Source organism: Calonectris borealis, chromosome 18 (assembly GCF_964195595.1).
Source record: "Calonectris borealis chromosome 18, bCalBor7.hap1.2, whole genome shotgun sequence".
Lineage (NCBI taxonomy): Eukaryota > Metazoa > Chordata > Aves > Procellariiformes > Procellariidae > Calonectris > Calonectris borealis.
This window is the reverse complement of record NC_134329.1, coordinates 11,230,802-11,243,675: the sequence shown is the minus strand read 5'-3', so window position 1 is coordinate 11,243,675 and position 12,874 is coordinate 11,230,802. Positions and strand designations below refer to the sequence as shown.

At 65.2% G+C, this 12,874-nt stretch overlaps 1 protein-coding gene across 1 annotated transcript; it reads left to right on the top strand.

Moving 5' to 3' along the window:
* Positions 1–4,077: 4,077 nt before the first annotated feature.
* LOC142089971 (carbonic anhydrase 15-like) lies at positions 4,078–11,723 on the top strand. The gene is made up of 8 exons (XM_075167109.1): positions 4,078–4,278; positions 6,020–6,055; positions 8,328–8,498; positions 8,732–8,892; positions 9,568–9,660; positions 9,998–10,064; positions 10,261–10,427; positions 11,205–11,723. Exons 1-8 carry the CDS (start codon positions 4,212–4,214, stop codon positions 11,421–11,423), a joined length of 981 nt encoding a protein of 326 aa, XP_075023210.1. The 5' UTR covers positions 4,078–4,211; the 3' UTR covers positions 11,424–11,723.
* Positions 11,724–12,874: the final 1,151 nt, after the last annotated feature.

The following is a 12,874-nucleotide window of genomic DNA, read 5'->3' as shown; positions in this document are numbered from 1 at the left end:
AAATTGAATTGACCTCCTGATCCCAGCCTGCTGTGAGAGGGGCTGTTTTCAGGCACGGGGAAAGAGCAGCATCTCCAGTCCAGACCTGGCCCCAGTGATGCCTGCCCACGCTCCGGGCTGGGAGCTCAGGTGCTAGAAACATTCACTGTTTTTTGGGGTTTTTTTTTTTGGTTTGATTTGGTTTGGTTTATTTGTTTTTTACGAGGTGCTGGGCTCACAGTGTTTGCTTCGAGTGCTGCAGAACACTGGGCTGTCCCCGTGCCCTGCTTGTGGCCGCAGGATGCGTTCATTGCTGAAAGCCGTCCAGCGTGCAGCGTCATCATCGCCGTGGGTGCTGCGGAGGGCTCCGCTCTCCCTTTCCTGCATCCGCAGAGGGCAGCTGACACCGCAGTCACCTCCGTCGCTGCTGGACCCGAACCAGTGCAACCACCAGATCCCAGAGCTTCATCTCTGGGCCGGGAGATGCTGGTTCAGCTGAGGGCAATGGGATGCAGCCCTTCCTTTGCTGCCGGTCTCAGGGAGGACAAGCATCTCTCTATTGCAGCGGTGTGACGTTGCAAGCGCTTGGGGGGGGCTCAGTGTGGCAGGGACTCCGTGGGGCTCTGCTGACACCGCAAGACCCTGGGCAGATACAACTTGCCCTTCCCTGCTGCCCTCTCCTCGCCTGGGGACAGGGGCGATGCTGCGGCTGCAGGGAGCAGCCAGGAGTGCCCGGAGCACAGCCACTGCTCTCGGGGCTCACCACCACTCCCGCTCACAGCCGTGTGTCCCCCTGCGCCCCGTGCAAAGGGGGCAGCTGTCAGCGTTGACAGTCGGGTGCTGTGGCAGGGGCAGTGCTAGGCAGCCTTCTGCTGGAAGCTCTTACCAGCTGAAAATGCATTTTCCTGGGAGGGTAATTAGCAGCTGTGCTCAGCACGGCGTGTCCGGGGCGCTCAGCCCCTGGGAGAACGCTGGGGGCTTGGGTTGGACGCGGGCAGGGGCCGTGTGCTGGCAGTGACCTGGGGGGGGTGCCAGGCCGTGGGGGGCTGGCCGACCTCACCGGGCGGGGGGAGACATCGCTGACCCCGGTGACGGCGGGAGCGCGCGATGAATGAAGGGGCTGTGCAGCGGCATGCGGCCAGTGCGCATCTGCCGGCCACAGTGCCTCCTTTGTGCCGGCCCTGGCTGCACTCCCTGCCTTGCTCCCGGCTTTCTCCCCGGGCTAATGGCAGCTTATTACGGAGATCAGAGATTTTAATGGAAAATCAGAAGGGGCTGGAGTGTTTGTTCCCCTTGAACTTCACCTCCCCACTGCACGTGCTTCTCTGGGTGCCCACAACCCTTCGTGCCTGGGTGATGTGAACCATGCTCTGGCGGCTCAAGTCCTTGCCTTGTCACTGTCCCCGTCAGCCCAGGTCCCCGGCTGGGCTCCCAGGCGGCAGCACAGGATTTACCTCCAGGAGCTGATCTTGGCACCTCCGCTGTGTGCTGGTGCAGCGCTTGCTGACGGTGCACGTGGCGGGGGTTCCCAGCAGGGTGGCACCGTGCCCACGACTGATCGATGGCTGCAGCTTAAGTAACTATTTTTGGTTTTCAGCGGTATTTTTTCCCCTATCATGGCTCTTGCCCTTGGTGCTGTGAGCACGCGTGTCTGCGGGGACCTCGGCCGCCTCCGTGGTGGCAGGACGATGGACGTGGTCTCTCTCCATGAGGACAGCGCAGAGCTGCAGGATCTGCTGTGAGCTCCACACCACCATGGCAAGTACAGAGTGGCTCTTTCAAGGTTTGATCTGGTTCCTATAGAAACTGGATGTTGCTCCTGCCTGGTGCCGGTGCCAGCAGCCGGCAGCGCGTCCCGGGGAGCGGGGCAGCCGGGGCGGGCGGGAGCGGGGTACGGCACAGCACCTCGGTGCTGCCGCTGCCTTTCCACGTGCCTTGCAGCCCCCTCTGCCTGCTTCCTGGCTCTGCTCCTGCCCCTCGGTGGTACCGTGTTGAGCCCTGCCCAGGCTCTGCATCCCCCTCCAGCCATGCAGGGCTCTCCGGACCCTGCGGGACCCCGGGCTGGACGTGCCGCTCCCTGCCCTGGCAGGGCCCTTTGTGGGACAAGGGACTCGTTCCCGCCGCGTGTTGGGTCGCGTGCTGCTGGTGTTCCCGGCCACACGTCCTCTGCAGTGACGTCTCTGCTCTTGTCCTCCTTGCCAAAAATCACCACCGGAGAAGCCTGAAGACCTAAAAGGATGTCCTGGGGGGCACCTCTGCCCTGGTCAATGCCCTGGGGGGCAATAGGCCAGGGACAGTGGGTCCCATTGGCTCCTGAGCCCCGAGGGTCTGGACTTCTCTCCCCCCGCCCGCCACCACCACGAGCGGGTGAGAGGTGCTTGTGCCACTCGGTGGGCTCACGTCTCCGAGGGAGGTCTCGGTCTCCCCTGGGTGCTGGAGCAGCTCCTCTCCCTTCCGGCAGCAATCGGTAGCAGGCTGCGGACCTGGTGAGGACCCTCCGCCTCGCCCGCCCGCCCTTTGCGGCTTGCTCCGGAAGGATGATGGCAGCTCTCTGCAAACTACCTCATCCCCGGAGCAGGGGCCAAGCGTCAACCATGGCGCAAATCCAGAGCAGCCTGGGGGAGTCCTGCGCTGCTGCCCTGCCCTGTGCCCCACGCCGGTGCCCAAACACACGGCTCGGTGCTGCCCAGGCAGCTGCCTGGGACTGGCTCTGCCTGGGGGGGGGGGGGACGAAGGTGCCCCAATGAGCCCCCAACGAGGACGAGCCCCACCGGGTGTCTTGTCCCCTTGCAGCACATGGCAGCCAAGCAGCTCCGCTGAGCCAGAGCCCGTCCCTGGCCAAGCTGGCAGCAGGAGGCTTCTTCCCGCTGCCCTCACGCTGCTGCTGGGTTTGTTCATCCTGGCAGCATCCCGGCAGCGCTCCCGGGCAGGGCCGAGTGCCGGCGAGAGGAGCTGCGGGCTGGGCCCCGTGGCCTCCTTTCCACTGCTGCCTGAAGAGGGCAGGGATATTTTAGGAGAATGTGACAACGCCGCGCTCCTGTGTGTTTTCACCCCCCTTCCTACCTGCCTGCTGCAGGAGTAGGGCGAGATACCGGCTCCCGTGGGACCTGCCTGGATGGGTGCAATGGGGACGGGGTGCGCTGCCTCCGTGCTGAGGAGCTGAACAGCCGTGTCCCCTGGCACAGGACGCCTGCGCCGGCCTCCTGTGATGCCTGGGTGGGTGCCGAGGCTCCTGCCCCGGCGCTGCCCCCCTGCCCCTGGCTGGCCGGTGCTGCGTGGCTGTGAGACCCTGAGCTGCCGCGGCATGATGCGGCCTCATGCTGGTTGAAGGGAAAGGGCCGAATCCTGCCCCACCAGTGTGCTGCTCCTCGGTGACCCTGGGGGGCTGAGGGTCTCCCCCACAGCGCAGCTGCAGAGGCCACCTGTGCCCCGTGGGGCTGCACTTACCGTGGCCAAGGCGCCGTGGGCACCCCCTGACCTTTGCCTGGGGAGGGGCTGTGTGCCCCCTGTTTGCAGGGATGAGCTGGGTTTGGGCTGTGGATCCCCATGGCACTCTCCGCCCCACATCAGGACCATGACGGGAGCCGCCGCTCTCCCGGCACGGGGGATGCAGGAGCCGCTGCTGGCTGGGGGGTTGCCAAAGCTGGGGTGGGGGGTGGCAAAGGCTGTCCCACAGCGTGTACCTGCAAAGAGTGGGGAGGGAATGGGGCAGAGCTGGTGCCCCCAGCCCCTTCTGCCTACCGACAGCCCCCCACAAGCCCATCCGTGGCCCCATGGCACCGTGCGGGGGGTGGGATGGGGTGCAGTGAGGATGCTGCCAAACCCCTACTTTGGGGATGGAGAGCAGGATGGTACCCGGGGGCCACCCCCTCGCCCCTTAGAGGGGAGCTGCACCCCCGGGCTTTGCCAGCCCCCTGCTCCCCTGCCTTGTCCCTGCTGCCTGCTCTTGGGCTGGCATCCCGGGCAGGGGCCTGGCACAGCGCAGAGGGGCTGGCTGGGGGCCGGACCGCTCCCCCGCTCCCTCCTAGCAGCCGAGGAGTTAAAAACTCAGCCCTTGTGATGAATATTTAACAGCAGTGCACAGGCTGGAGCGGAGGATTTCTCCGGGCTGCCTGGGCGCTGGCAGCGCTGCCTCCCGCCCCAGCCTCGCCGCCTGCCCGGGCGCACTGCGGAGGAGGACGGGGCGTCGCGGCGGGGCCGCCTGCCCGCTGCTGCCCATCCCTGCCGCCGGCATGGGGACGCAGGGGCTGGGGATAACTTTTCTGACTTTGCCTCTCGTCGTGCAAGCAGCCGCGGGAGGTGAGAAGCTCTGCCTGCCCACCCTCCTCCTGGGCATCTGAGGTGGCCGGAGGGGACGGGGGGTCCCCGTGGTGGGAGAGGACAGGGGGTCGTGGGGTGCCGGGCTGGGGTGCATATGTGCCAGCCCCGTTTATTCCCTTCCCTTTCCCACATGCTGGGGGGGTGATGTGGGGCCGGGGTGCTGGGGGCAGCCACACCAGCAGGGCTGGAGGCAGGGACTGGGGGACCTGGTCTGGCCCAGGAGCCATCGCCTGCCCTCCCACCATCCTCCTCCCCACTGGAGGATGTCCCCACTGTGCCACCAGGCTCTGGGAGGTCTCAGCCCACCCAGGGCTGTTTGTCCTGGCAGGAGGCATCTGGGACGGGGTCCCTTTAGGGTGGGTGGGTGTTCAGGCACTCAGGCCTTGGGCTCCAGCCCATTTGCCCCACAGACCTGCATCACCGGGAAACACCAATGAGGAGGAAACCTCCGAGCAAACCGGCGCTGCCGTCCCGGGGCCGAGGCGCTGGGTGCTCACCTGCTTTCAGGCCAGGCTGGCGGCAGCGAGTGCTACCCTGGCTCCTGCCAGAGGATGCTCGAGGTCGGGCAAGGGCTGGTGGATGCAGATCCGAAGGTCTCCCAGGAGCTCGGCTTCCCCCCGGACAGAGGTCCCCCCTGCCCTGGGGACCTCTGAGTCCTGCACCATCTCGCTCCCGGCTCTCCTCTGGGGCTGGTGTCTTCCGCATCACCGTAGCGAGGATTTGGATGCGGTGCTGCAGGCTGAGGCCACGAGCAGCACAGGTGGAGGCAGGCAGGGCTGCCTGCATCCTGCCGGTCTGAGTGGCCGTGGCTGGCGCAAGAGCATGGCTCAGCTTGCCTGCAGCCGGCCCGCTGGCATAGCCCCTTGGCCATCAGCAGGGACTGCTCGCGTAGGCTGGCCCTGGGCAGCACTGGGTTGCTCTGTGCCTCCTGCCAGAGGCAGGACGGGGAGCTGAGGAGGGAAGGGGTGCGCTCCCCGGCTCCCATTGCAGAGCTGATGGCCCTGGGTGGATGTGCAGGCAGCAGGAGCTGGGCTCTGGCTTCCTCAGCATCCCCTCAGCATCCCCTCGGCATCCCTGCATCTGCTGCACCGGCACCTGGCGGCTTCGAGCGTGCAGCCCCCGTAGCCGCCCCGAGCGCAGGCAGCAGCGCTGGTGGGAGTTCGGCAGCTCTGGCTGAGGTGGCCCTGAGTGACGGGGCGAGCTGTTGTCCCCGCAGCGTGGGCGCAGGCCTGCCCACCGCCACCCCCTTCCTGCTGTAGCCCCCAGCAACTGCCTTCTGCTGCCAGCCCACCCGTGGGGAGCCACGGGAAGCACCAGGGGAGGACCACGGCAGCCCCCTCTCGGCTCCCGGGGCTGCTGGGGGGTGGGCGAGGCATCCGGTGTGGGGCGAGGGGCTGCCTTGGCTCCCCAGCGTGGGTAAGGGGGGGACGGCCCCGCGGCAGCCGGGGAAGGAGCCCGGCAAGCGGCGAGGTTTGGCCGCGGTGGAGCAGAGCGATGCCGAGGGAGGTTTCCCTGCGGAACAGCCGGGGGAGGCAGGAAGGGTGCGAACGCGTGAAAGCACCAGCGCCGAGAATAACTGGGATGAATATGAGCGCCGGCGGGACCCCCGGCTGCAATGAGGGGTGCCCTCGCCGATGGGGGGCCGGGCATGGCTGTGGGTGGGTTTGGGGAGCGGGTGCCTGTCTCCATCCACTGCCCTGAGCTCTCCTCTCTCCCGCAGGGCAGTGGTGTTACAACTCGCAGGACCCCAAATGCGGTGAGTGGTGCCATGTGCGGGATGGGGGTGTCGGGGCTGTGCGGGGCTCGGACCCCCACGTCTCCCCACAGTGCCCTCCCCAACCGAGGGCACCCTGGGCAGCATCAGCGAGGCTGCAGCGGGGAGCGTGGCTTGGAGAAGGGCGATTTCACCCATGTCACACCAAGGTAGGAATGGTTAGAGGAGCTTCACTTTCAGGTGTGCAGGTGTAGAGACTGGAGACAAGCGCCTGAGCCCCTCGGAGCAGCTCAGCCCTGGCCCCCTGCCCCAGCCAGGGCCGGGTGCTCCCAGGGCAGCACCAGCCTCCCCCGTTTCACCTGAAGCAAATTAAAGCCTGGATTTAAAATATGCCATTAGCAACCCCAGCTAGCCGCAGGCATCGGGGGGGGCCATGGGGCACAGGGGCCTGGCTCAAGGAGGGATGGCTCCGTTTGGGCAGGCAGCAAACCCTACCTGCCTGCGCCGGGGAGGGCAAGCATGGCTGGGGACACTTTGTCTGGAAGCATGCAAATAGCTTGTAAAAGGTTAATTAAGGATCAACGAGCATTTAATCAGCCGTTACGGCCCAACTGTTTTATAGCTCTTGGGTGCACGTGCCCTGTGCCCAGCCGCTGTGGCACATCAGCCATGAATCGCTGGACTCCGCTTGTCCCTGCGGGACCAACACTGGGCGGCACCAGCACTTTAACCTCATCAGGCTGGCGGCGAGGGCAGATTTCGGCAGGGGCCAGCGGGAAGCGGCTTGGGCAGCGTGGAGCCAGCCACGCGCCTGCAGCAGGGCCGCAGGGAACGGTCCCTTAATGAAGGCACCGGATAATTTGTGGGGCTACTCGGCAGCACCGTGCCGGGGAGCTGGTGGAGCAGCAGCATGGCCAGACTGCGGCTCCCGGAGTTTCCAGGCAAAAAGCTGCCTGGAGTAACGAGAGGAGAAGGGAAGGAGGCAGGGCTGAGCCCCGGGGCGGGGGGTAAGCGTGTGTCTGTGGTTTTGTCTGCCACAGACAAAGAGGAAGGTAGGGAAAGGTGAGAGCTGAGCCATGGGGAAACGGCCCCCCCAGACCCTGGTTGTAGGGGATACGGGGGGTAACGGTGTGTGGGTCAGCCAAGGGCTGCCCAGCTGGCATGTGTGCCAGAGCAGAGCTAGCGGTGCCCACCGAGGGATGTCCTGAGCTCCCCCAGGACTGCGGGTGCCCTGGGTGGACGGGGCTGGAGATGCCAAGGGAGCTCCCATTCCCCCGACGGGACTGCAGCCCAGCCGCCGACAGTGCCCAGTGCCGACACCTCCACCCTGGGCACCTGCAGCTCAGGCTGCCCGGGGCCACCAGGCAAAGGAGCAGGGTGTCACGGCAGCCACATTGGAGCAGTGACCAGCAGGGTGGCCAGCTACGTCCGACTGCTGTGGACAGCAACGAGTGTTGCAAGAAGAAATGATGCCGGGGTGATGGGGACAGTGAGCCACGTACGGGGTGTGTGGTCTGGCCATGGTGGCAGCTGTGGGGACCCCTGCTCACGGCCCCCAGGCAGCACGGTGGGTTTGCAGCGGGTCCAGCCGGCTGCTGGTGCTGCTGCATCCTTGCCCAGGTCCTGCCACGGTGACCCCCCACCCTGGCAGCTGCCGACGGGCATCGTGCGGTCATGCTGGACCCCCTGTGGGATTTGCCCCAGGACGAGTTATGTGGCCAGGATGCGCTGTCACCTCCCACAACTGGACAAAACCAGCGTGGGTAGGCTAAAACGTGGTAAAACCCAAACCGCATGTTCTGTGAATGGACCTTAAGTCCTCCATCCCCCCCTTCTCAGTCTCCTTCCCTCGCGGGCGCTGTATGGGGTAGTTTGCTCCCTCTGCGTAGAGCAACCCCCTGCCCAGCCCCGGCGTGAGCCCCAACCCAAGGGCCATGGCGGGGGACGGCGGCCGGCGCAGCCCCGCAGGGGGGGGTTTGCTTACAGGGACAGGCAGAAGGGGCTGGGAGAAAAGCCTGCCCTTCACCAGCGGCGGTGTGGAGGGACGGACGCTGCTGCTGGGCTAAATATAGCCCCTGGCCCCACGAGGAAATCCTGCTGAATTATGGATGAGGCTGCAATAAGCCCCCGCTTATCAATAGGGAGGAAGGTTGGCTGGGCAGAAGGGCAGCTCCCGTGGGACGCAGGCGAGCATGGCGGGGCTGGCAGGGACAGCAGGGCTGGCTGGGGACCGAGCCACCCTTGGTCTCATGTCCCGCCTGGGGACAGCAGTGGCTCGGTGGCTGCCCGTGGTGCCCCTGCTCCTCCTCTGCAGGCCCCAGCCACTGGAAGGAGCTGAAAGCCACGTGCGGCGGTGACAAGCAGTCCCCCGTGAACATCGACAGGCGCCGGCTGCAGCGGGACGGTGGCCTTGGGGACATCCTCTTCGAGGGCTACGACCAGGCCCCCCCGGGCAAGTGGAGGCTGGCTAACGACGGGCACACGGGTGCGTGCTGCGGCCGGGCACCCTCCCCTGCCCTGGCTCCCCAGGCACTGTCCTAGCCGGGGTTCAGCTCCACCACCACTCCTGGGTGCTCTCTGCCCTCAAGCTGCAGGGTCCCGGGTTGTGTTAGTGCTGGGATGAAGCCTGGGGAGGACAAGCCCAGATGTGCCAGGGCTGTCCCCCATCCTAACCCCTACCCTTACCCCCATCCTTACTCCGTCCCGCTGCCCTTGCAGTGATGCTGAGCCTGGCGAGCGAGTTGGCCTCTGAGCACATCACCATCAGCGGCGGGGGCCTCCCCGGCAGGTACCGCGCTCTGCAACTCCACTTCCATTGGGGCAGCCCAGCCGGGAACGGCTCCGAGCACACCCTCGATGGGCACCAGCTCCCCATGGAGGTAGGTGAGAAAAAGCACCCATCGCGCTCTCTGGGTGGTCCAAGTCCTTGGCGTGATGGGAAGGTGTGATGGTGGTGCGTCCCAAGGCTGCCACGCAGCGACGTGACCGGGCTCAGTGACGCTGATGGTGGGATACGGACAGCCACTGCACAGGGCTCCTGGGTGCTTAAAAAGCAGCTGACGTGAGACGCAAGGTTTTTCTTTACCGTGCGTGGGCCAAGCTGCCTCGTCGGAGGCACTCAGCAGGGTTTGGAGGGCTCTGCGCCCCGCCGGGACCGCACGCTGTCAGTGTATGCAAGCAAGAACGTGCGGGATTGTGCTGTGCCAAGTGCGTCGGGATCCTTCTGGGTGAAAGAGGCTCTGCGCCTCTAAAATATTAATTATCCACCAGAGGAGAGCAAAATTTATGTATTGCGGCTGGTGGGTGCCCCGGGACCGCTGGCCCCCTTTCCCCACTCCCTTCAAAGGATGCTCGCTTCATTGGGGTGCTTTGATCCTCCGAGCGGCTGCGCCACAGAAGCGCCCATGGGACCGGGGGGGGGGCTTTTCTGGGGGTGGTTAGCTCAACATCTGGCCGTCCCAGGCTGGCCGGGGAGATCCGTGGGTGAGTGCCCCGCTGCCAGGGGGTCGGCTGGTGGCGGTTGCCCACGCTTGGCTCCTCCATGCTTTTCCCAGCTGCACATCGTCCACATCAATGTCAAGTACCGGACGCTGGCAGAGGCCAAGGGGCATCCCAACGGGCTGGCCGTCCTCGGCTTCTTCTTCCAGGTGGGTCTGCGGGGGCTCACGCTGCCGGTGGGAGGGGACCCCCTGGGAACAGGCTGCTCGCGGTGCGGCTGGGGGAGCATTGTACGGCTGCCCCGAGGGAGCGAGAAGGGGCAGGAAGGCTGGGTCAAGGCCAGGAGGTGCTGGGGAACCTCAGTGGGGAAAGGTGCCATGACCCCCCCACCGACTTAGTGCAAGGGGGTGCTGGCTGGAGCTCACCCATCCCCACCACTGCTCTGCAGGGACGGGGGGCCGGGGCCGGCTCTGCCCACGGATGCTCGGCAATGCAGGATGACCCAGCTCTAACCCTGTCCCAGCCACTTACTCTCCCCCTCCGCAGGTCTCCGAAACCCCTAACACCAACTACAACACCATCGTGGCAGGGCTGAGGAACGTCTCCCACGCTGGTGAGTCGCCTCCTCGACGGGGCAGGGACGGAAAGGGGAGAGACTCTGGTGCGGGAGGGCAGGGATGCGCCCCAGCGGGTTGGGGGGGGGGACCTGTCAGTCCGTGGGGCTGAAGGGAAACTGATGGGGGTGGCCCTGCTGTCCCCGCCATGTCCCCGGCACGGGATGGGCTGAGCGCCTATGTCTCGCCCCGCAGGGGACTCTGTGGATTTGGCCTCCACCTTCCGGCTGAGCACCCTGCTGCCGCGTGCTGGCCGGCTCTCTGGGTATTACCGCTACCAGGGCTCCCTCACCACCCCCGACTGCAGCGAGGTCGTCGTCTGGACCGTCTTCGAGGAGCCGGTGGAGATCGGCCGGGAGCAGGTACTGGCGTGCGCAGCCCCATGCTCCGGTGCCCGAAGGGCTGGACCCCCCACGTGGCCCCTCTCCTTGCCCTCCCTGACCCCTAAGCAAGAGCACAGGGAAAGTCATCTCCATAATAACGCTCCCGGCAACCTGGCAATTAATTTTATGAGGGTTAAGTAACGGAGCTGTGGCCACCTGCCAGCGGGGAGAAATCCCATCCGTAGCGCTCACCCGCCCAGCCCTGGTATTCAGAAAGCGAAATGGGAGTGAATCCATTGGCGCTTAGAAGAGGCTCCAAGGAGGTGAATGGATGGATGGATGGATGGATGGATGGATGGATGGATGGATGGATGGATGGATAGATAGATGGATGGATGGATGGATGGATGGATGGATGGATAGATAGATGGATGGATGGATGGATGGATGGATGGATGGATGGATGGATGGATGGATGGATGGATGGAGTTCCCTGCTGCCCAAGTATCTTAGTAGACATATTTCCCTGAGGGTGTCATGGGCCAGCTGCTCTTTAAGTGCCCAGCACAGGCAGTGAAACACGATTAGCTCCTTTAAAACTCAAGAGCCGATCCTTGCAAGGCCCTGGTTCATGTACTTACCCTCTGGGTCTGGTTTCGGGAGAGCGGTGAGGGGTGGCAGGAGGACACCGGCTGGCCCATGCCATGGGTCCTGTGCCATTGGCTGCGGAGCGGCACGAAAGGGGGTTCATGAGATGGCGGGGGCTCGGGGTGCCCGGCGAAGCGGCTGCCCACCCCTGCCTCTCCCCCTGCACAGCTGCGGGCGTTCGTCAGCACCCTCCACTTCCCGGCCACCGGCCCCATGCTCCTCAAAATGACCGACAACTTCCGCCCGCCGCAGCCCCTCCGCAGCCGGAAGGTCTTCGCCTCCAGGGCGGCCACGGCCAGCGGCGGGTCCCCGTGCAGGGGCCGCTGCCAGCTCCTCTCCCCCCTGCTCCTCCTGGTCCTGCTCGGCCCCTTCTCGCCAACCCCGTAGGGTCTGGCCCAGCCTTTCACCAGTCTCCGCACGAGCATCGCCCCGCTGCAATGGTGACGGGGAGGCAACACATCTGGTTCATGGGTAAATGGGGAAAAAAAAAAAAAAAAACCAAAAAAAGCACGTCGAGACCTCAGCTGGGAGAAGATTTTGCAAACCCGGATCTCTGCAGAGGTGAATCTCTGCAAGCCTGGAGCCTCCCTGCGCTGTCCCTGTAGCCAGGCGGTGGGAGCCACCAGGAGGGGATACTGGAGGGGCTGGAATAAAGCCGAGGTCCTCACCGGTGGCTGCGGGTCACTGTCTCTTTGGCTCTGTGTCCCTTCGGCGTTGCTGGGGCAGGGTGCTTGGCAGGGGGGTGTGGGGTTAGTGGGGAGGGAGCTGGGGGACCGTGTCTGGGTGGCACTCGGGGGTGCTGGCTCTGCGCATGGCTGCGCAGGCGGGTATGAGACTCCCCCTCTCCTCCCTGTGCAATAAATCCCCAGGGCCAAATCCTGGCCCTGCATGTGGCTCAGGGTCCTTGCAATCCCTGCGCTTGCAGACACTGCCCTGTTGCTTTCCCCAAGGTTGGGGCTGGCTGATGGAGGGACGGGGCTGTCCCGGGGGACACAGCACCCCTCAGTGCCCTGGGGCAGGATGCAGGGAACCGATGGCTCTTTCCACAGAGCTAATTTTATGCTGGCAGAAATAGCTGCAGCTGCCAGCGCTGATCCTGCGCTGCCTGGCAAGGCAGGGGCAGAGCCAGGGCCCGGGCGAATGGGGTGGTTCATAATTAATGTGCTGAAGCTCCAGGCGTGTTCCTGTCTCCTCCTGAATTATGGGTGTAAGAGCACAGGTTGTCATCTGGGAGCAGAGCGGGTGGGTTGAAGTGTTCATCATTTCTGGGGTGAAACAGCTGCCAGCGCAGGGCTCCAGCCCCCCCAGCCAAAGGGGTGGCTGTAGCACCCGTGGGTGCAGGGGGCCTGAGCATCCTCCTGGTGCAAGGCTTGGGTTCTCTCTGAAGCCCGCAGCAGAGAAGAGGCATCTCCAGGGGTGAAGGGGTCCAACTAAAGAGCCTATGATCCCCATGCTGGGGTGCTCACAAACCCCCGTGGGTGCTGGGGCTCTATAAACCCACCCCGGAGCTCAGGTCTGGAGTCTCGGAGCAGCTGCCCTGTCCTGGAGAGGGCGGAGCCGGTGCTCGGGCCCCACGGTGCTGTTGGGTGTGCAGCACACGCGGGATGCTGAGCATGGGCTGCCGTGTGCCGCCGGCATGGAGGTGGCCGTCGCCCAGCTTAGTAATTCCCGCCGGGCTCCGGCTGGTGCCGGTTGGAAGCGGCAGCCTCGCTCGGGCCCGCGTGCTGACCTTTCGTTAAGGACCTTGTTAGTGCGCTGGGGGCTAGGGCCGGGGAGAACCGGCAGGTGTTGGGGGCTCAGGCTGGCCCCGTGCCCCCACCCCGCTTCATCGGGGTGCA

What these genes read in the sequence shown, in the direction of transcription:
- LOC142089971 (XM_075167109.1), top strand. Translation starts at nt 4,212, where the DNA reads ATGGGGACGCAGGGGCTGGGGATAACTTTTCTGACTTTGCCTCTCGTC. An exon ending in GGCTAACGACGGGCACACGG is followed by an intron (nt 8,499 to 8,731) that starts GTGCGTGCTGCG and finishes CTGCCCTTGCAG; the next exon opens with TGATGCTGAGCCTGGCGAGC. An exon ending in GAGGAACGTCTCCCACGCTG is followed by an intron (nt 10,065 to 10,260) that starts GTGAGTCGCCTC and finishes CTCGCCCCGCAG; the next exon opens with GGGACTCTGTGGATTTGGCC.